Source organism: Leptonychotes weddellii, chromosome 4 (genome assembly GCF_054177405.1).
Source record: "Leptonychotes weddellii isolate Sample4059 chromosome 4, ASM5417740v2, whole genome shotgun sequence".
NCBI lineage: Eukaryota > Metazoa > Chordata > Mammalia > Carnivora > Phocidae > Leptonychotes > Leptonychotes weddellii.
Genome location: NC_138372.1, coordinates 117615607 through 117638881, shown reverse-complemented (window position 1 = coordinate 117638881; position 23275 = coordinate 117615607). Strand labels below are relative to the sequence as shown.

At 37.0% G+C, this 23275-nt stretch overlaps 1 protein-coding gene and 1 non-coding gene across 7 annotated transcripts in view; both read left to right on the top strand.

The window, feature by feature from the left end:
- Positions 1-21873, top strand: part of LOC115939126 (elongin-C) — a 26641-nt gene extending 4768 nt beyond the window's left edge. For 5 of the 6 annotated variants that reach the window (XM_081816146.1, XM_081816142.1, XM_081816145.1 and 2 more), the window contains 3 exons: positions 8114-8167; positions 12756-12899; positions 20009-21873. In XM_081816146.1, coding sequence (XP_081672272.1) covers positions 8164-8167; positions 12756-12899; positions 20009-20199 — 339 coding nt within the window. In that variant the 5' untranslated portion in view covers positions 8114-8163 and the 3' untranslated portion in view covers positions 20200-21873. The remainder of the gene's footprint in view (positions 1-8113; positions 8168-12755; positions 12900-20008) is intronic. The other variant, XM_081816147.1, reaches the window with a different exon arrangement.
- On the top strand, positions 19761-19863 carry LOC115942285 (U6 spliceosomal RNA). The gene has a single exon (XR_004076885.1). It is a non-coding gene; the product is annotated as a U6 spliceosomal RNA (small nuclear RNA).
- Positions 21874-23275: the final 1402 nt, after the last annotated feature.

The window sequence follows — 23275 nt, the reverse complement described above, 5'->3', positions numbered from 1 at the left end:
GGCGCCTGGGTGGCTCAGTTGGTTAAGCGACTGCCTTCGGCTCAGGTCATGATCCTGGAGTCCCTGGATCGAGTCCCGCATCGGGCTCCCTGCTCGGCGGGGAGCCTGCTTCTCCCTCTGACCCTCCCCCCTCTCATGTGCTCTCTGTCTCTCTCATTCTCTCTGTCTCAAATAAATAAATAAAATCTTTAAAAAAAATTTAAAAAAAATAAAAAAAACTTTCCCTAACTTTATTTTTAATTGAGATATAATTAACATATCGTGGAATTCTCAGTGTACCATTTAATTTTCCAGAAAGTTGCCTCATGCTTCTTCGTAATCATTCCTCCAGAAGCAGCCACTGATCTATCACCATAAGTTCATTTTGCCTGTTCTAGAATTTCATATAAATTGAATAATACAGTATGTACTTTTTTGTTTTCCCATTCAGTATATTTTTGGTATTCACCTATGTCTTGTGTAGTAGTAGATCATTCCTTTTTGTTGTAAATGGTATTCCTCTGTACACATATATCACAGCTTGTGTGTCATCAGGGTAACTTCGCATTTATTTTGAGTGAACTTCTGTGAACATTTTTTTTTTAATCTTTTTTTTTTTTAAGATTTTATTTATTTGAGAGAGAGAGCATGAGAGAGGGGAGGGTCAAAGGGAGAAGCAGACTCCCCGTTGAGCAGGGAAGCCTGCCGCGGGACTTGATCCTGTAACTCCAGGATCATGACCTGAGCTGAAGGCAGTCGCTTAACCAACTGAGCCACCCAGACGCCCTGTGAACATTTTTGTAAAAGGTTTTTTGTGGGCAAATTATTTCTTGGATAAATACTTAGGAATCCAGTATAAGGATTTAGGAAAGTCTTGTTTATTGTTTTGCCACTTGTAAATTGGTATGAAACCAGCTATAACTTACCAAAACGTAAATAACCGAGAACATCATTCACCGTGATCTGGAGACCACTTAACATCACTGTAATGATTGTTGTGGTCTGCACCACCCTCTGTAATATTTCTGATTGACCATTTATGGCCAGTCTAAAATAGAGTTCTTAAATACCAGAGAGATCCCTTCTAATCAAGATTCCTAAAGCCCCGGGTGCCTGGGTGGCTCAGTTGGTTAAGCGACTGCCTTCGGCTCAGGTCATGATCCTGGAGTCCCAGGATCGAGTCCCGCATCAGGCTCCCTGCTCAGCAGAGAGTCTGCTTCTCCCTCTGACCCTCCCCCCCTCTCATGTGCTCTCTCTCTCTCATTCTCTCTCTCTCTCTCAAATAAATAAATAAAATCTTTTTTAAAAAAAAGATTCCTAAAGCCCCACAATTGATGACAGGCAGAGGGCTTGTTTCTAGAAACCAAGCCCTGCTGATGAAACATACTAATATAGTTGATTACTGAGTATTATTAGTTGAGTCATTATTCTAGTAGTAAAAACTTGATCATTTAGGACAATTAGGCCATGGCTAATTGTTAACCATCAGAAATAGATGAGAAATTGAGGTCAATGCTTTTACTTTAAGTGACCTAATAGACTCCTTTAGTAAAAGCAAAGAACTGTCCTCTTTGACCTACTGTATCCTGCCACTGAGAACAAAACTTGTTCTTCAACTCAGGGATGTTTGGGAACAAGTTTCAACCCTAGGAGATTTGAGGACATTATCAAACAAACATTTTCAGATAACTGAGTTAGTTCTAGGAAACATAAAATTCCAGAAATCATGTATAGGAATACATGCTTCATACACTTGCATTTATAATTAGCAGTTTATGGTAGTTGGTGCAAAGTTGTGAGACTGATGTTTTTATCATAATTTCATAAAATGTGGCTATGTCCTCGAAGTCTTTAAAATAAAAATTGTTTTAAGGATTAGAATTCATATTGACTAAACGTTAATGTGAAAGATGGAATACTATCTCCTTCTTTAGTCACTCCCTCCCTTCAGTATAGCCCAGAATATTTCCATAAACTTAAATGTTCTTTCCTAGAAAGAACAGTTTTCATTGTGGTTGTCTGAAAGCTCTAAGTTTATTCGATGCCAACATCATGGGAAAACATGAAAATAATCAATCTTGGTCAAAAGCATGGTATCACTGAATAACTTTATTCTCTTAGAAAGCTCAGAATAGTACTATCTGTGTCTGTGGCAGGTAACACTATTGTATGAAGCTTCACATTGTTAACATTACCACATAGTTACCATTGTATTGAATACCTGGGTCACAGAGAGAGAACCTCCTTGCCTTGTGGAAACTTAAAGCTAGTAAGCAAGACAAAATGTATCTAAAAAGACTTGTAAGCATTTGCATCTAATAGTGAAGAAAACTGTAAATTCCACAGTGGAGGAAAAATGGGGGAGGGGTACCATTTGCTAAATATTAAGACTGCCTACACCAGAATTAAATATAGGATCATTGTTATGTTGAATAGGCCAGAATGAGAATTTTAACACCTCTTGGGAGCCATAAATCCAGTGACACTATAAGCACAATTCTGGGCAGGATAGTTTGAGGTCTTATTATAAATTGGAATTACCTAACTTCTGTCAATTTGTATTACTTTGTTTTCCAAATTAATCATATTTTTTTACATATAGTTAAGAACTAATCATCAGGCTGACCATCGTTCCCTTATGAGCTGCTTGGTTCTACTTGTTGTTTTGTTTTGTTTCGTTTCGTTTTGTTTTAAGATTTTATTTACTTGACAGAGAGAGATAGTGAGAGCAGCAACACAAGCAGGGGCAGAGGGAGAAGGAGAAGCAGGCTCCCCGCCAAGCAGGAAGTCCGACGTGGGACTCAATCCCAGGACCCCGGGACCATGACCCGAGCCGAAGGCAGACACCGAACCTACTGAGCCACTCAGGCTCCCCGTTTTGTTTTTTTAAGATTTTATTTATGGAGTGCCTGGGTCGCTCGGTTAAGCATCTGCCTTCTACTTAGGCCATGATCCCAGGGTCCTGGGATAAAGCCCAACGTCATTGGGCCCTCTGCTAAGCAGGGAGCCTGCTTCTCCCTCTCCCTCTCCCTGCCGGTCGGCCTGCTTGTGCTGTGTCCTCCTCTCTCTTTGTCAAATAAATCAATCTTTAAAGAGAAAAAAGGAATTCATAATGGTCTTTTTAAAAAAAAAAGATTTTATTTATTTAGAGAGAGGGGCCGCTCACAAGTGCGAGTGGGGGTAGGGGGCATGGGGGAGAGAATCCCAAGCATAGAGCCCAATGCAGGGCTCGATACCAAGATCATACCCAACTGACTGAGCCACCTAGGTGCCGCCCCTTTTAATATTTATTTATATAAGTAATCTCTACACCAAACGTGGGGCTCAAACTCAAAACCCAAAGATCAAGAGTCACGTGCTTTTCCAGCTGAGCCAGCCAGGCGCCCCTATTTGTTTCTTTTTAAAAATCAAACTTAGGGGGGTGCCTGGGTGGCTAGGTCCTTAAGCGTCTGCCTTCGGCTCAGGTCCTGGGAGTGATTCCCAGGTCCTGGGACTGATTCCCACATCGGGCTCCCTGCTCAGTGGGAGCCTGCTTCTCCCTCTCCCTGCCACTCCCCTGCTTGTGCGCGCGCGCTCTCTCTCTCTCTCTCTGACAAATTAATAAAATCTTTTTTTTTTCTCTTTTTTTTTTTTTAAGATTTTATTTATTTATTTGAGAGAGAGAATGAGAGACAGAGAGCATGAGAGGGAGGAGGGTCAGAGGGAGAAGCAGACTCCCTGCCGAGCAGGGAGCCCGATGCGGGACTCGATCCCGGGACTCCAGGATCATGACCTGAGCCGAAGGCAGTCGCTCAACCAACCGAGCCACCCAGGCGCCCTTAATAAAATCTTTTTAAAAAAATCAAATTTAGGGATACCTGGGCAGCTCAGACAGTTAAGCATCTGCCTTTGGCTCAGGTCATGAACTTGGGGTTCTGGGATTGAGCCCAGCTGTGGGGCTCCCTGCTCAGCAGGGAGTCTGCTTCTCCCTCTTTCTCTGCCCCTCCCCCTCACTTGTGCTTGCTCACTTGCTCTCTCTCTCAAATACAATCTTTAAAAATAAATAAATGGGGCGCCTGGGTGGCTCTGTCGGTTAAGCGGCTGCCTTCAGCTCAGGTCATGATCCCAGGGTCCTGGGATCGAGCCCCGCATCGGGCTCCCTGTTCAGCGGGAAGCCTGCTTCTCCCTCTCCCACTCCCCCTGCTTGTGTTCCCTCTCTCGCTGTCTCTCTCTTTCTCAAATAAATCAATAAAAAAAAAAAAACTTTAAAAAATAAATAAATAAAAATCTAATTTAAATCACAGTTTTCTTAAAAAAATAGTTTTCTAGTTATTTACACTTTTGAACCTGTATTTTGGTGCATTTTATTTATTCTGCCGAAAACATGATTAATAGGCAAGAAACCACCTATTTTACATAAATGGCACCAAACTATACCTATCATTCTAATCTGCTTTTTAAAAAATTAACAGTTTATCTTGGTGGTATTCCCAAGTTGTTACACACATAGATTTAACTTTTTCCTTTTCACTGTCCATAATAAATATTAATAATTGTAGATACACTATTTCTATTTAGCTCATTCCCTAATCGATGAACTTTTTTAGGGTATTTTCAGTTTTTCATTTGTATACTCTTATAATCCATATCCTTCTGCTTGCCTTTGCACACAAGGCTAGTGGGTCTCTAAAGTAGATATCAAGAATTGCTAGCCTTCTGATGATTCTGCTGCTGCCTTCCAAAAACTGTCGTGCTATTTATTTAGTATTACCCTTTTCCCCTCTACTGCAACACTTGATTCTTAGCACATTTTAATGTTTTTAGTTTGCATGTTCTGTGATTACTGTTGGGATCAAGCATTTTTGTACAGGTCTATGAGTTATTTGCCTTTTTTTTTTTTTTCTATTTTTTCCAGAGCTCAGTGGATGTTTTATATTTGGTTCTTTAATCGTAGCATACTTTTGTGAGTGATGTCAGCTAGACATCTAACCTTATTACTTTTTTGAAGTAAATAGCCAACGTAAAAAGAAAGATAAAAAGAATAGATTTGTAGCTCTTGCCATCATCTACTTAATAACCCAAGCAAATCAATTGAAAACTATTAGTACTATTAAGAGAGTTCTGCAGAGATGATGGGAATCAAAGTCAACTTTTAATGGATTTAAAAGCTTTTCTTTAAAACACGAGCAATAATCTTTCAGAAAGTATAATAGGAAAACAGACGGTATTCATAATAAAAACTATAAAGTACCTAAAAGTCCACCTAACAGGAAATGTGTAATGATAAAATGGGACTTGCCTGACTATTTAGCAAACATGTTTATCACACTATTATAATGAAAATAGTGGATATATTGGTCAGGTATAAACAGATTAGTGAGACAGAATATAGTCTAGAAATTCCTGTAATAATATAGTAAACGATAATGGTAGCATTTCAAATCCAAAGAATGGGCTGTTCAAAGATCTTTTTAGTGTTCAGTGATACTAGATTCAAAACTGATTTCAGTGTAGGTGCTAGGCTCACCTAGAATTTCTATTTGTTACTAAAAAATAAAAAACTATAAAAGAGTAATGTTGATATATAACACCATAAAAGCATAATAACATCCGAGGACTTTTTGTTCATGCTGTATCTTCTGCCTGGAACTATTTTCAACCTACTGCTCAACCACTGCTTTTACCTACCTAATTCATAATTTCAGACCTCAGCTCAGTTATGGAATAGATATTCAAATGTTTACACTCAGATTTTTCTAACCCCAAACTTAGACTTCTATAGGTAAGTTGTGGGTTACATCTAAATTTAATCATATTTTAAATATTTTGAACTTCTACATAAGAATTAGGATTACTTTTAACTGTTAATGTTAATTTACTGTTTTCTTGTTAGTGATGCGGAGTCCCTCCCCCACCTTTGTTGTATAAATGGTGAGATTGATTTACTTTATTAGGAAGTCTATAGAGAAGCTGTTGCTACCCAAAGGGCTTCTAAGAAGTGACTTTGCATGGTTGCTTAGCTACTGCTAGTTAAATAAACATCTTAGGGGCGCCTGGGTGTCTCAGTCATTAAGCGTCTGCCTTCAGCTCAGGTCATGGTCCCAGGGTCCTGGGATCGAGCCCCGCATCAGGCTCTCTGCTCAGCGGGAAGCCTGCTTCTCCCTCTCCCTCTCCCCCTGTTTGTGTTCCCTCTCTCACTGTGTCTCTCTCTGTCAAATAAATAAATAAAATCTTTTAAAAAATTAAAAAATAAACATCCTAGATGTTTTGCTCTGAAGATTTTCCAGATAGAAGGTTGGCAATCGAAGTTCTTTTTCTAGCTTTTCTAGCATTTTTTTCCTTTTTCGTTTTTTTTAGAAGAATGATTACAAAGCAGTGAACAGAATAAAATAATAATGACCAATGAATTTTTATCTACTATTATTATCATAAAGTGACACAGTACTGTTTAAATTTTAGATAAGTATCTAAGGATTTATATCAGCAGCTCTTAGCAGTAGTAGAAAAGTTTTCATGGGAGCCAGAATTGTTTACCATGGTAGTATGGAATAATGGAAAGGGGTGTTTGCTCTAAAGCAAACCTACCTAGCTTTAAATCCTCATGCTGCCACTTAAGCTGTAGAAGCTTTAAGCAAGTAGCAACCTCTTAGCATTTCTTCACCTCTAAAATGGGAATAGTAATTCCCTTGTGAAAGTGTTGTTTTAAAATAATGTATGTAAGTCATGTAGTGCAGTGTTTACCACCTATTAGCCCCTCAAATTGTTGGTAATGATGTGACATTGCCCCTGTTGCCCTTACCTCATATTAGATATGGTACTTTAAATATTCCCCTCCATGCTTTGTATTCTAGGCAAATAGATAGATTTGATTCCTGCTCTCACTCTGGCATTACCTGGAACAAATTCAACCCCTCTATATATCAGTGATGCTACCGTTTTTTAAGACGAGGGATTAAGTTTCTTTCCTGCTCTAAAATGTTATGTTTCATTTTCTTCGCCCTTCCCTTAAGGCTAGAATAAAATACTGGCTAGGAATTTCTTAGAGAACAGGATGTTTTCCTGGGGTTTTTTGTTGTTGTTGTTGTTGTTTAAGATTTTATTTATTCATTTGACAGAGAGAGAGACAGCGAGAGAGGGAACACAAGCAAGGGGAGTGTGAGAGGGGAGGCAGGCTTCCCGCTGAGCAGGGAGCCCCATGCGGGGCTTGACCCCAGGACCCTGGGATCATGACCTGAGCTGAAGGCAGCCGCTTTAACAACTGAGCCACCCAGGCGCCCCGGATGTTTTCCTGTTAATAACATAAATATATTGGTATAAATCCTCCTTGAAGAAATGATATGAAAATTAAAATTACTCAACATGAGAGCCCTTTTCCTTTAGCATTCATCTTATTTTGTAAAATTTAAGATTTCTCGGGGTATCTGGGTGGTTCATTAGGTTAAGCATCTGCCTTCGGCTCAGGTCATGATCTCAGGGTCCTGGTATCAAGCCCCACATCAGGCTCTCTGCTTGGTGGACAGTCTCCTACTACCTCTCCCTCTGATCCTCCTCCCTGCTTGTGCTCTCTCTCTGTCTCAAATAATAAAATCTTAAAAAAAAAATTAAGATTTCTCACAATATTGAAGATTTTCTACCATGTCACTGTTAAATTTCAGAACTTTGGTAGCCTTTTGCAGCAAGGATGGCACAGTAAAATGTATTATAAATAACACACTTACATAAGACGAGGGCAAGCCCTTTTATGAAGGCTACTTCATGTCCTTGGATTTATCATATTGTCATTCATTCAGCAAATACGTGCTTTAGTATCCACTAGTATCTAGTAGATACAAGTATACAAAGAAATGATTAAGGCCAACAATCTCCTTCAAGTTTAATTCAACTCCTAAGGAACAACATCTGTATTTTTAAACTATTCTCAGAATAGTTACCTTAAAGAGGGGAAGAAACCAAATCTGTATTTAGACTACTATTCTGAAGGTGATCATCTTTTCTCAGATGTTCAGAAACTTGATACTGTTCCTTATTATGGTGGCTGGGAGACTCTTGCATAGCAGAGAGTCCTTAAATTTGTAATACCAAGGACATTAAATAGTAATGGGTGAAAACATATTATTCCAGCATTAATCTTAAAATAGCATTGTTATATTTTCAGGAAACTACTAAAGTTCCTGTGGAAGTAAAGTAGAATTTCATAAGAACATAATGGGTAAGTTATATAAAAGTAATTTTATATTTCAACTAGTAGAAGCTGGTTTTTCTTCTCAAAGATAGGCCTTTGACATTGGTGAATGCACATAAAAAAAATGATCAGAGTAGACTAAAATTAGTTGTTTAAATCCACAGCATCTGTTTATTACTATGGCACACCTCAGAGATATTGTGGGTTTGGTTCCAGACCACAGCAATAGAGCAAGTCAATGAATTTTTTGGTTTCCTCATGCTTATAAAAGTTGTGTTTATACTGTACTGTAGTCTATTAAGTATATATAATACCTTAACTTAAAAATCATTTATTGCTTAAAAAAAAAATGCCAATAATCTGAGCTTTTGGTGAGTCATCACTGATCACAGCTCACCATAACAAAAACAGTAATAATGAAAAAGTTTGAAATATTATGAGAATTACAAAAATGTGACACAGATACACAAAGTGAGCAAATGCTGTTGAAAAATGGCACCAACAGACTTGCTCAATGCAGGGTTGCCACATACCTTCAATTTGTAAAAACTGCAAAGCACAATAAAACAAGGTATGCCTGTATGTATTTTTGAAAGGTAGATAAGTAATGTTTTTGTGCCAAGTATAATTTGTGATTGCTCGTAAGTAATAGCAACTGAAGAAATTAGAAACTTTCCCAAAAAACATATAAAGTGCTTTAATTCGCAAAAAAAATGCAAGAATTATAAATTTAATTGACAATTGTTTTTATTTTCTAAGAGATTGGCAAAACCTGCTAAATATTTATATGCTTGAGTAGTCTATAATTTACAAGTTATTTGCATCTTTATGAGTCCCCCAGCTTTTTCTTATGAAAAATTGCAAGAATGATACACTATGTAGCCTTCAGTGATTGTTAATGTTTTGCCACATTTGCTTTCCTTGTGTTTATTGGTGTATGGGTATTGTTTATATACCCATATACACACACATGGGTATTTTTCTGTACCATTTATTTAGTTGTATAGTATCACCTCACATCTAAATACTGGAGTAGGCATCTCCTAACTTGGTCCATATTCAGAATTTCCCAGTTGTTTCAGTAGTGTTCTTTATTGCAGGTACGTTATAGACATACCTTGTTTTATTGTGCTTCATATTGCACTTCACAGATATTGCGTGTTTTGTTTTGTTTTTTTTAACAAATTGAAGTTTTGTGGCCACCCTGTGTGGACCAAGTCTATTGGTGCCATTTTTCCAACTGCAGTTGCTCATTTCATGTCTCTCACATTTTGGTAATTCTCACAATATTTCACTTTTCCATTATTATTATTATATTTGTTATGGTGTCAGTGATCTTTGATGTTACTATTGTAATTGTTGTGAGATGCCATGAACCATGCCCACATAAGACAGGGAACTTAATCGATACATGTTGTGTGTGTTCTGACTGCCGCACCGACCAGCTCTTCCCTCATCTCTCTCTCTCTCCTCAGACCTCCCTATTCCCTGAGACACAAAAATTGAAATTAGGCTAATTAATAACCCTACAATGACCTCCAAGTATTCAAGTGAAAGGAAGTATTGTACCTCTCTCACTTTCAATCAATAGCAAGAGATGATTAAGCTTAGTGAGGAAAGCATGTCAAAAGCTGAGACAGGCCGAAAGCTATGCCTCTTGTGCCAAACAGTTAGCCAAGATGTGAATACAAAAGAAAAGTTCTTCAAGGAAATTAAAAGCGTTACTCCGGTGAACATGAATAATAAAAAAGTGAAACAGACTTATTGCTGATGGAGAAAGTCTGAGTGGTCTGGATAGAAGATCAAACCAGCCATACCAGTCCCTTAAACCAAAGCCTAATCCAGAGCGATGCCCTGACTCTTCAATTCTGTGAAGGCTGAGAGAGGTGAGGAAGCTGTAAAAGAAAAGTCTGAAGCTAGCAGAAGCTGGCTCATGAGGTTAAAGGTAAAGCAGCAAGTGCTGATGTAGAATCTACAGCAAGTTACCCAGACCCAGCTAAGGTAATTAATGAGGGTGGCTATACTAAACAGATCCTCAGTGGAGATGGAACACCTCATATTGGAAAAAGATGCCATCCAGGACTTTGATAGCTAGAGAGGAGAAATCAGCACCTGGCTTAAAAGCTTCAAAGGACAGGCTAACTCTTGTCAGGAACTAACGCAGCTGGTTATTTTCAGTAGAAGCCAGTGCTCACTGAACATTGCAAAAATCCTAGAGCCTTTCAGAATTATGCTAAATCTACTCTGCTTGTGCTTTATAAATGGAACAAAGCCTGGATGACAGCACATCTATTTACAACATGGTTTACTGAATATTTTAAGCCTACTCTTGTTACTTTAGAAGTACATCTCGTAAGGTACAGCTGCCACAGATAGTGATTCTTCGGATGCATCTGGTTAAAGTAAACTGAAAACCTGTAATTCACCATTCTAGACGCCATTAAGAATACATGTGATTCATGGGAAGAGGTCAAAATATCAACATTAATAGCAGTGTGGAAGAAGTTGATTCCAACCCTCATGGATGACTTTAAGAGGTTCAGGACTTCAGTGGAGGAAGTAAATGTAGATGTGGTAGAAATAGCAACAATTAGAATTGGGAGTGGAGCCTCAAGATGTGACCGAATTGCTACAATTTCATGATAAAACTTGAATAGATGAGTTGAATCTTATGGATGAGCAACGAAAGTGGTTTCTTGAGATGGAATCCACTCTTGATAAAGATGCTGTGATAATTGTTGAAATGACAACAAAAGAATTAGAATATTATGTAAATTTAGTTGATAAAGCAGTGGCAGGGATTGAGAAGATGGACTCCAATTTTGAAGGAAGTTCTGCTGTGGATCAGATGCTGTCAAACAGAATCGCGTGCTACAGAGAAATCATTCCTAAAAGGAAGAGTCAGTCAATGCAGCAAACTTCACTGTTGTCTTATTTTAAGAAAATGGCACAGCCACCTCAGCCTTCAGCAACCGCAGCCCTGATCAGTCAGTGACCCATCAGCATCAAGGCAAGACCCTCCACCAGCAAAAAGATTACTACTCACTGAAAACTCAGACAGTGGTTAGCATTTTTTAGCAATAAAGTATTTTTAATTAAGCTATAAACATTTTTCTTTTAGACATAATGATACTGCACACTTAATAAACTATAATATGCTGTAAACAAAACTTTTATATTCACTGGGAAACCAGAAAATGGATTTGACTCACTTTTGCATTATTTGCTTTATTGTCGTGGTCTAGAACTGAACCCACAGTATCTCCAAGGTATCCCTGTGTTTTATATCCAGGATCCAATCAAGGATCACTTACTGCATTAATCTGTCTCTTTAGTCTCCTTTAAATAGTTCCCTTCTTTTGGGGGCATGAGGAGTGAAGTCTTTCATGACACTTTAAAATTTAGATTTATCTGAGTGTTTACTCCTGATTAGATTCAGATTAGACATTTTGGGCAGCAACAGTACATAAGTGATTTTTATATTTATTAATCTTATTTGAGGGATTTTTAAATTATTAACAAATGAATAAACCAATGGATATTTGTAGCTTGAATACTTCAGCTTTATCCTCTGTACTCCTTTTTGTAGGGCTTCCTAAGTTTTTAGAATAAGCCTTAAGACACTTTCTTTCAGATATTGGTAACCATAAAAATTAAAGTTTTGTCAGTACAACACTGTGAAAGTTATAGGTGTTAGAAAGCTCTTAAAGGGCTATACAAAAAATGTATACTCCCAAGAAGGTTACATGGAGCTAGCTACTGTCGCTGAAGCCGGCGCCGTGGCAGTGAGGGGGCTGGCCGTAGGGGCACAGCTGCCCTGTCTCCTTACCTCTGCTTTGGATTTCAAAGGCTGCTGTTTGTCTGTATTCATCACTTCAGTCATGTAATAATTTAAACTCAGAAATAAAATGTTTTGATCATTATTTTTATGGATCAAGAGTAAAGATACTAAGTAAAAAGGAGCCCTAACTTTTAGAAGTAGGAGCTTGTCAGAGAAGGTGAAATCATACGACATACATTCTTTTGTAAATGCACACAGTGCATCTTATGTTAACATTGAGTATTTCCAATGATTTAATTTAAAGTTTTACTATTTGATAATTTTGTTTGAGCTTTCAAAGTTGAATGTGTTGCTGTGTTCACAAAAAAAATTGTTAATACTTCCATGAAAAATACTGGTAAATTTACATCTAAAGTAACAGCCTTGAATGTAGTTTATTCTGACATTGGAAAATGTTCAGAGAATAATAAAACAAGGAGTTAAAAAACCTTAAAATCTTGTAGATGTGGGTGCCTGGGTGGCTCAGTTGGTTGGGCGGCTGCCTTCGGCTCGGGTCATGATCCTGGAGTCCCGGGATCGAGTCCCGCATCGGGCTCCCTGCTCGGCAGGGAGTCTGCTTCTCCCTCTGACCCTCCTCCCTCTCATGCTCTCTGTCTCTCATTCTCTCTGTCTCAAATAAATAAATAAAATCTTAAAAAAAAAAAAAAAAAAATCTTGTAGATGTTACCATACAGAAATGTTTCTGTTCTGAGTTACTCAAATATTAACCTTGGTAAATTGGCTTATTTTTAATTTTGTGATTCAAAAATCATTTTACTACTTACTGTACTTTAGATGGAGAAGAGAAAACCTATGGTGGCTGTGAAGGCCCTGATGCCATGTATGTCAAATTGATATCTTCGGATGGTCATGAATTTATTGTAAAAAGAGAACATGCACTAACATCTGGAACAATAAAAGCCATGTTGAGTGGCCCAGGTAGGTACATGTCTTTATTTTCTGTTAATAAATCTTCACTTTTAATGTGTTTTTACTTGAATTAAGTGACTCATAACATTAAATGAGACAGTAACTGTTCTAACATTATTGCATGGTTATGTTGCATTGGAAAAATTGATTTTTGCCAGTTCCTGTTTTCAGTTATTTACCCTAATAGGAAGAGTCTTTTCCCTACATTAGTTACCATGGTTAATTTCTTCACCACAAAAGGACTCTGATGGTGATTTGTGCTCCTAATTATATATAAAGTTGATTTTTAGAAGTTACCACTTCCCAAACATCTATTTTTTTTTTTTTTTAAGATTTTATTTATTTGACAGAGAGAGACACAGCAAGAGAGGGAACACAAGCAGGGGAAATGGGAGAGGGAGAAGCAGGACCCTGGGATCATGACCCGAGCCAAAGGCAGACGCTTAATGACTGAGCCACCCAGGCACCCCTCCCAGACATCTATTCTTAACTCTTTCTTTCTCTTTTTTGTTCCTTTGAGATAATTTTTGTTGTTTTACCTCAAGGAAATTTTTTTTTGAGGATTGGAATTTTCGAGAGCATACAATAATACCAATTTTAACTTTTGGAGGAAACACCAAACTGCACAGTAGCTGCACCATCTTACAATCCTACCACCACTGTATGAGTATTCTAGTTTCTCCACATTTTCAGATATTACTGTTCCCATTTTTTTGATTCTAGCCATCCTAATGGGTGTGAAGTGGTTTCTCATTGTATTTTGTTTCAAGATTTATTTATTTAAGAGAGAGAGTAACAAGCAGGGAAAGGTACAGAGGGAGAGGAAGAGAATCTCAAGCAGACTCCCCGCTGAGCACGGAGCCCAATGCAGGACTCAATCTCAAGACCCTGAGATCAGGATCTGAGTGGAAACCAAGAGTCAGACGCCTAACTGACTGAACTACTCAGGCACTTTCCATTGTATTTTGGATTAGCATTTCTCTAAGGACTGATGCTAAACATCACTTCTGGTGTTTGCTATACATTTATATATCATCTTTGGAGAAATGTCTATTTAAATCTGTTGCATATTTTTCAATTCAGTTGTGTGTCTTTTTGTTACTGAGTTGAAAGAGTTCTTTATAAATTCTGGACGCTAACCCCTTATCAGACATACCATTTGCAGATATTTTCTTATAACAGTTCTATGATTTTATTTATTAATTTTTAAAGACTTTACCTATTTAGGGGCGCCTGGGTGGCTCAGATGGTTGAGCGTCTGCCTTCGGCTCAGGTCATGATCTCAGGGTCCTGGGATCGAGTCCCGCATCGGGCTCCCTGCTCCTTGGGAGCCTGCTTCTCCCTCTGCCTCTCTCTCTCTCTCTCTCTGCCTCTCATGAATAAATAAATAAAATCTTTAAAAAAAAAAGACTTTACCTATTTATTTGACAGAGGGAGCACAAGCAGGGGGAACAGAAGAGGGAGAGGGAGAAGCAGGCTCCCTGCTGAGCAGGGAACCCAATGCGGGGCTCAATCCCAGGACCTTGGGACTATGACCTGAGCCGAAGGCAGACACTTAACTGACTCAGCCACCCACGCATCCCCAGTTTTATGGTTTTAGCTTTTACATTTAGGTGTTCGATGTTAAGTGAATTTTTGTATATGGTGTGAGGTAATGATTCAGCCTCATTCTTTCTAATGTGGGCTTTCCAGTACCATTTGTTAAAGAGACTGTTCTTTCCCCCATTTAATGGTCTTGACACCTTGTTGAAAATAAGTTAACCATAGCTATGTAGGTTTATTTATGGGTTCTCAACTCTCTTCCATTGAGAGTCCTTTTTTTTTTTTAATTTTTTTTCTTTTAAGTAATCTCTACACCCAATGTGAGGCTTGAACTCAAAACCCTGACATCAGGAGTTGTATGCTCTACCCACTGAGCCAACCAGGTGCCCCATTCCATTGATCTATTCTTATAATACCACAATATTTTAATTACTATCGCTTTGTAGTAAGCTATGAAATGGGGAATTATGAGGCCTCTAACTTTGTTTTACTTTTTCAGGATTGTTTTGGCTATTTGAGGTCCCTTGTTTGTTTTGGGGTTTTTTTAGTTTTGATTTAAATTCCAATTAGTTAATATACAGCATATTAGTTTCAGGTGTACAATATAGTGGTTCAGCATTTCCATGCAACACCCAGTGTTCATTACAAGTGCGGTCCTTAGTTCCCATCACCTATTTAATCCATCCCCACACCTACCTCCCTTCCAGTAACCATCAGTTTGTTCTGTGTAGTTAAGAATCTGTTTCTTGCTTTGCCTCTCTACTTTTTTCCCCCTTTGCTCATTTGTTTTCTTTCTTAAATTCTGCACATGATTGAAACTGTATGGTATTTGTCTTTCTCTGACTGACTTATTTTGCTTAGCATAGTATCTGGCTTCATCCATGTTGTTGCAAATGGCAGGATTTAATTCTTTTTTATGGCTGAGTAATAGTCCTCTGTGTGTGTGTGTGTGTGTGCGTGTGTGTGTGTGTATACACACCACATACCACATCTTCTTTATCCATTCATCAGTTGATGGATACTTGGGCTATTTCCATAATTTGGCTATGGTAGATAATGCTGCTATAAATATCGGGGTGCATGTATCCCTTTGAATTAGTATTTTTGTATTCTTTGGGTAAAAACATAGTAGTGCAATTGCTGGATCATAAGGTAGTTCTATTTTTAACTTTTTGAGGAAACTCCATACTGTTTTCCAGAGTGGCTGCACCAGTTTGCATTCCCACCAACAGTGCAAGAGGATTCCCCTTTCTCCACATCCTTGCGAACACCTGTTGTTTCTTGTGTTGTTGACTTTAGCCATTCTTTCTTTTTTTTTTAAGATTTCATTTATTTATTAGGGAGCACAAGTAGGCAGAGCAGCAGGCAGAGGGAGAGGGAGAAGCATGATCCCTGCTGAGCAGAGAGCCCGATATGGGGCTCGATCCCAGGACCTGGGATCATGACCTGAGCCGAAGGCAGATGCTTAACTGAGCCACCCAGGCACCCCCGACTTTAGCCATTCTGACAGATGTGAGATGATACCTCATTGTAGTTTTGATTTGCATTTCCCTTATGATGAGGGATGTTGAGTATCTTTTCATGTGTCTTTTGGCCATCTGTATGTCTTCTTTGGGAAAACGTCTATTCATGTCTTCTGCCCATTTTTTAATTAGATTATTCAGTTTTTCGGGTGTTGAGTTTTATAAGTTCTTTATATATTTTGGATACTCGCCCTTTATCGGGTATGTCATTTACAAATATCTTCTCCTATTCCATAGGTTGCCTTTTAGTTTTGTTGATTGTTTCTATTTGAGGTTACTTGTAATTCCTTTTCTATATTTTTTACTATGGAGATTTTAAAACCCACATAAAAATAGAATAGTATGATACACTTCCATGTACCCGTCAACCAGCTCCAGTTTTATCAACGTTTTGCCAATCTTATTTCATCTATTATCAGTTTTTTTTACAAGTATTTCAAGGAAATAAGTCCCTGCTAGTGTCATTTGACTTGCAAAATCTATGATAGTTCCCCTGCATGCTCCCTTTTTTTCAGGTCATGAATTTTTCGGAGAAACACCGTTATTTGTAAAGTGTCCACATCTAGATTAGACTTAATGTTTCATCTTGTAAGCTTATAATTAGAACTCTAGAGGTTTGATTAGAATCCAGTTCATTTTTCTAGATAAGAATACTTTATAGGTGGTACTACTGTATTCCTATTGTCTCAATCTTTTAGCAATGTTGAGACTGATTAGTGGGTTCCAGGATTAGCAAGCTGATTCATTCATCTATGAACAGTTCTGCAGTCAGATTTTCATATAATGCTTGTAGCATTCATTGTAATTATTGCTGAGATTTACTTCATTTGGAATTACAAAACAGTGATTTTCTAACTCTTATAATATCTTCTGCATTTATTAGTTAGAATTCTCCTATAAGGAACTATTTGGTTATCCTGAAATATACTCTTTATAGCAAAGAAAAGATAAATGCTTGATTTTTTTTTTTTCCCTTTACATATAATTTTTCAGTGTAATGAAATGATTCTTCAGCATCCTCCAGTAGCAAAGAGTATTTTGTTTTTTGTTTCGGTTTTTTGGGGTATCATTTTCAACTTGTGACTTTTTATTATTTTAATTTTTTTTTTAATCTAGTGCAGTCCTCCTCACTGGTGCTCAAATTGCCCCCATTTGCTCAATTTTTATGCCAGAAGGAGCCACATCGGGTTGGCTCCTGTGTCCTTTTGACACGGCTCTGGTAGTCTTGGATAGCTATACTACTTTCTATAATAAGATTTCTTTTTTCTTTTTTTTTTTAAAGATTTTATTTATTTATTTATTTGACAGAGAAGGACACAGCGAGAGAGGGAACACAAGCAGGGGGAGTGGGAGAGGGAGAAGCAGGCTTCCCGCCGAGCAGGGAGCCTGATACGGGGCTCGAACCTAGGACCCTGGGGTCACAACCTGAGCCGAAGCAGACGGTTAACAACTGAGCCACCCAGGCGCCCCTCTATAATAAGATTGCTCAGGCTTATTTGATACATTATTCTCTAATTTTGAAAACAGACATTTTTCCAAAGAGCTGTTTTCTTGTAGTGGAAAATGATACTTAGGAACCCAAGTCTGGTTGTTAGCAGTACTCATTGCTCATGGGTTGAATTACTTTTGGACTTTTCTACTGGGTAGAGCTAGGATGTACTTTAGAAAAACAAGGTCATGGGTGTCAACAAATTTTAATTAATAATAAAATTAAAGATGTTTGGTTTTTGTAAGCTTGATCTCCTTTAGTTTATCTGCAGCCCAAAACTAATGTTTGCATGAAAAGGAATGAAGTACTGGTACATGCAACCTTCAAAATATGCTAAGTGAAAGGAGCCAGACACAAAAGGTCTCATGTGGTAGGATTCCATTTGTATAAAATATCCAGAATAGATAAATCCACAGAGACAGAAAGATTGGTGTTTGGCAGAGGCTGGGGGGTGGGAAAACTGTTTAAAGGATATGGGGTTTTATTTTGGGATGATGAGAATGTTTTAGAACTAGATAGCATTGGTGGCTGCACAACACATTAAATGTACACTGAATCGTATACTCTGAAATGGTTAATTTTATGTTATATGAATTTCACCTCAAAAAACCCCAATGTTTGTCTAATATCAAAAGCTTACTGGGCACCTAGGTGGCTTACTGGTTAAGCATCTGCCTTCGGTTCAGGTCATGATCTCAGGATTCTGGGATCGAGCCCCACATCAGGTTCTCTGCTCAGCAGCAAGTCTGCTTCTCCCTCTCCCTCTGAGATCTCTCTCACTCTCTTATAAATAAATAAATAAAATCCTTTTTTTAAAAAAAAAGCTTACTAAGTGTCTTGGTAATATTTCATGCATATGTTCAAGAAAGAGAGTTTTAGTCATTGACAAACCAAAATTTACCTCATTGCTATGAATTCTTCATTCAATCCTGTTCTCCTTTCTTCTCACCTCACCCCCAACCAATAGACAGTTATTAGAAAACTTTTAAAAAACTACATTCTCAGAAAGCACATTTTTCTACCTTTTATATTCAGTACACAGTGCTAGTGCTAGACTGCTAAGAAACTATTTTATCCCTCTAGTAAATGCTAAATGCTGTAAACTCTCTATAGCTAAAGAAATTTTGAGAGATCATTAAAAAGTTTATAAAGTGTTACTAAAACAGGGGCGCCTGGGTGGCTCAGTCGTTAAGCATCTGCCTTTGGCTCAGGTCATGATCCCAGAGTCCTGGGATCGAGCCCCGCATTGGGCTCCCTGCACCACAGGAAGCCTGCTTCTCCCTCTCCCACTCCCTCTGCTTGTGTTCCCTCTCTCGCTGTGTCTCTCTCTGTCAAATAAATAAAATCTTAAAAAAAAAAAAAGTGTTACTAAAACAAAGGGAAATAGCTTATGAGGAGCTCTCCTTAACATAGTCACAATTTTGAAAACTAAAGGGGGAAACAATGGGTTTGCTTTCTTGAGAAAATGTTTTTAAATAGCATTACATTTATTACTTATTTTTACATGTCAACTCATTATAGCACAGGGCTCCTGATGATCCACAAAGACTTGATCCATAAACTGAATCTTCTAAAAGATTTGTCTTTTTTTGTATCCTATTCACCCTTACTTAATCATGCCACCATGATTCTTAGGAAAAGCTAAAGTGTCCAGAGTCCTGGAAGAAAATTAGAATTTTAAAATACAGTCTTGATTAATCTCAGTTGCGATCTTAATAAAGATTTTTTTATATTTATACTCGAGATCGGAGTTACATTATTTCGTTTGATGCTAGTTGGGTTCATTCTTTTCACATTGTATTAGTTTGCTAGGGCTGCTGTAACAAAGTACCATGGACTGAATGATTTAAACAATAAAAATTTACTTTCTCATAATTCTGAAGGGTAGGAATTTGAGATCAAGGTATTGTTAGGGTTTCTTCTGAGGCCTCTCTCCTCGCCTTGATGGCTGTCTTCTCCCTGTGTTCTTCACCTTGTGTTCCCTCTGTGTGGCTATAACTTAACCTCCTGTTCTTTTTTTTTTTAAGATTTTTTTTTTTATTGATTTATTTGACAGAGATACAGCGAGAGAGGGAACACAAGCAGGGGGAGTGGAAGAGGGAGAAGCAGGCTCCCCGCTGAGCAGGGAGCCCGATGCGGGGCTTGATCCCAGGACCCTGGGATTATGACCCGAGCCGAAGGCAGACGCTTAACGACTGAGCCACCCAGGCGCCCTTAACCTCCTGTTCTTATAAGGATACCAGTCATATTAGATTAGGGTCCACTCTAATAATCCTGTTTTGTCTTAATTACCTCTTCAAAGACCCCATCCCATGGGTCGTTAAGCAGCACCTATACTAAAACTGGAATGATACAGAGAAGATTAGCATGGCCCCTGTGCAAGGATGATACACAAATTTGAGAAGCATTCCATGGTTTTTAAAATGTTTCCTGAACAGAAAAAAAAGAGGGGGGAAAAAGATCCTATCTCCAAATATGGTCACTTTTGGAAGTACTGAGAGTTAGGACTTCCCAACATAGGAATTCATTCAGCCTATAACAAACCTACTCCTTTTCTTTTACAGGTCAGTTTGCAGAGAACGAAACTAATGAAGTCAATTTTAGAGAGATTCCTTCACATGTGCTATCAAAAGTATGCATGTATTTTACCTACAAGGTTCGCTACACTAACAGCTCCACAGAGATTCCTGAATTCCCAATTGCACCTGAAATTGCACTGGAACTGCTGATGGCTGCGAACTTCCTAGATTGTTAAATAAAATAAATTATAATAAACTGTTAACTTTTTTCAGTATTTAATACCTGTAGTTGAGTTAGTAATTTTTTCATATATAGCATGTTGCCTGTGTGCAGTTGAACTTTAAAGTTCACTGCAAAGCAGATTATCTTCTGTTCTTTTGCATAGCAATCAGAGTTGAAATTTGTTTGCTACATCAACAAATTAAGGACATTTTCACAAATTGAGAAATAAACAAATATGCCAATTCGTAGGTGGTTTTGCCTTATCCTTTGGATGGGATTTTTAAAATTAGAGCAGTGGTGATATAGTAAATACTGAAATTTAAGCATAAATGAACACATTCTACAGGTAAATAATGGGGCTACGTATTTTTGTGTTTTCAGTGTTTTTTTTTTAAACCTTTTCTGATCTTATAGCCGTTGTTAGCATTACTAGAGTTATGCAAATAATTGCATTATAAACATGTTTATAACTTAGCCAAAACATTGATTTTTATAACTGTCAAAGACATAAGAGGTGACATTTCTTATGTGTCTTTTGATAAACTGCAGTATTGTTTAAGTGTATCTTGTCTTTTTGTTTATTGCTACAATTTAAGAACTTTATTTAAAAGCAATTTTGGAAGATTACTAGGAATAGCTTTTGGAGCAATCACTTTTTGAACTATAGCCACATGGTCAACAAGTAAACTACATGACTGATTTCATGTGCATTCTGCATTTTGGCCAACCCAAAGTACTGTATTTCATTGACTATAAAGCTTCCTTCACAATATTCATTCTTCTTAAATAGTCCCTTGTTGTGACTGCACTTCTGATTATTTAAATATGTCTTAAAGGATTCATTATGGACTTTATTCAGCTCTTAAAAGCTAGACTTTTCTGAACTATTCCAGTCTTCCTCCAACCAACTGAAATGTTAAAAAATTTAAAAACGTGGAGTGATACAGTGCAAATCTTACAACGCACTTTGATGTAGTTTATGAATTATCTTCTATTAATTAAAATATGTCCCAATAAGTATGATACCCATAATCTGTGGGTCTTTTACTGAAATCAGACTTAATAAAGAGGTCATTCAGCTTTTATACTAAACAGACAAAAAATTTGAAAAACTATGACAGAGCACCTCTGCTTAGGCATGGGAAAAGGAGCATTGGAGTAGGGTTTATTATTATCTCTATCTTAGTAATAAAATAAGGCTGTCATTATAGGAGGTACATAGTTAAGCCTTCAGCTTAGTTCTTTAAGACTGGTTTAATATGAGCCAGTTTTTCTGGAACCTGCCAAGAACATAAACAACCAAGATCTATAAAAATAATTTTTCCTCATAGAAGACCTAACATTGTACTTTCCAGCTTACTGAAAGCAATTAAATATGTTAATTGCATATATTTTAGTAACTTCTCAAGACATACTGGTACATATTTTAGTATAGAAGATTATCAAGTACAAGAATTATATTCTGCTACTTGCTGACAAATAATATCAAAAACCTAAATGATGATCTTAAAGGTCAAAGTGAGAACTAGAATAAAGTTCAACTTTGACCAGTTTTAGTAGGTTACTCTATGTGTTAGATCCAGAAGTAACCTTAAGTTTAAAATACTGAAATAGAACAAAGATTAGGAAAAACTGTGTATCTTGCGGCAAATGATACTTGCATGTTAATAAAGGCTCTTGACTGAAAGGTTTGATGAACACTTGGTGTTTGATCTTTTTAACTTTTTCTTTTTCTCCTGAGAATTCATGAAACTACTTGCTTCAGAACATCTTGCCATATGATTTAGTAGCAAGAATTTTTGTTTGGTTAAATCAGAGATAATTTTATATAGCATTGAAAACAGTTTTCTGACACTTGGTAATTAGTTTACTTTCCAGATTATGGGCAGATCTGCCCAACTTTCTTTTTTCTGCACACAAACTGTTAGCACAAAATCTTGTTTTATTCAGTTAATATTTCATTTCTGTACTAAGATTATCTTATGCTTTTTAGATTGCTTATCTTTCATGCAATTATTGACAAATGACAGTCTCCTTACTTTTGAAGTCTTGTTGATACTAAGAAATAAAATTTACCGTAAGCAGTAAATTCAGCTCATGTTAAAAGAGAAATAGATTTAGAGACATCTTGCTATGCATGGAATGGTCATCTTAGTGTGAGCCGTATTGCTAAATTTATCAATTCTTTTCAAAATATTTCAAATATTCTGAGAAGTAATATAAAACTATTAAAGATTAAGGAGTGTTTAACCCTAGTAATTCCTATTTATATAATTTTCTATAAAGAAATTTCATACAACTTAATATTTGGATATATCCAGACTTAGCAGTGCTAAGTTGAGCTTTTGATGGTTATCTCTAAGTTTGATAAGACATTTAAGATCTGGAAATCAGTAAATGCCATTGATTTTTTTATATGTATGGTGTTTTATTTGCAATATATAAATATGTTTTAATTCCAGGCCAGTCATATTTGTGCCAAGATTTTACATTTCTATTAGGTTAAACTCTTAAATATTGTACCTAATGATCTCTTGGTTTAAGCAAATATTTATTAACCTAGAAGTATTTTTGGTATGTTAGAGCACAAAACTGGGAGTTAAAGTCTGAAATCTTGTGTTAACTATCCATGTGATCTTGAACAAGTTACTGGACCTTAATTTTACGTTTAGAAAATTAGGAGATTGCACATTAATAGGGTGATAATGTTTACCACTTAACTTTTTTAATGAACAAACAAGATTGTGTTTGTGGATGTTGCTTAAATCCAAGATCGCAAACATTACAGATGATAAGATTAGGATTATAAATGAGAGAAAATGATTTTGTTGCTGCATCTCTTAAATAATACTCTAAATTTGTTTCGCTGCTTTTGATTAAGCATTAAATACCATACATCAGTACTACATATATTAAAAATTAGTTTAGAATTAGTTTAGAATCCTTGTAGTTGTTTTCTATTGCCTGCTACATAAAGAAAATTCAATTTTAGTTTTGGTTACCAATAATTGTTAATGTAAAGGGAATATTGGCTGTTTTCATGCCAGTATTATGTAATGCAAGTTCAACCCAGAACTCATTTTTCATTC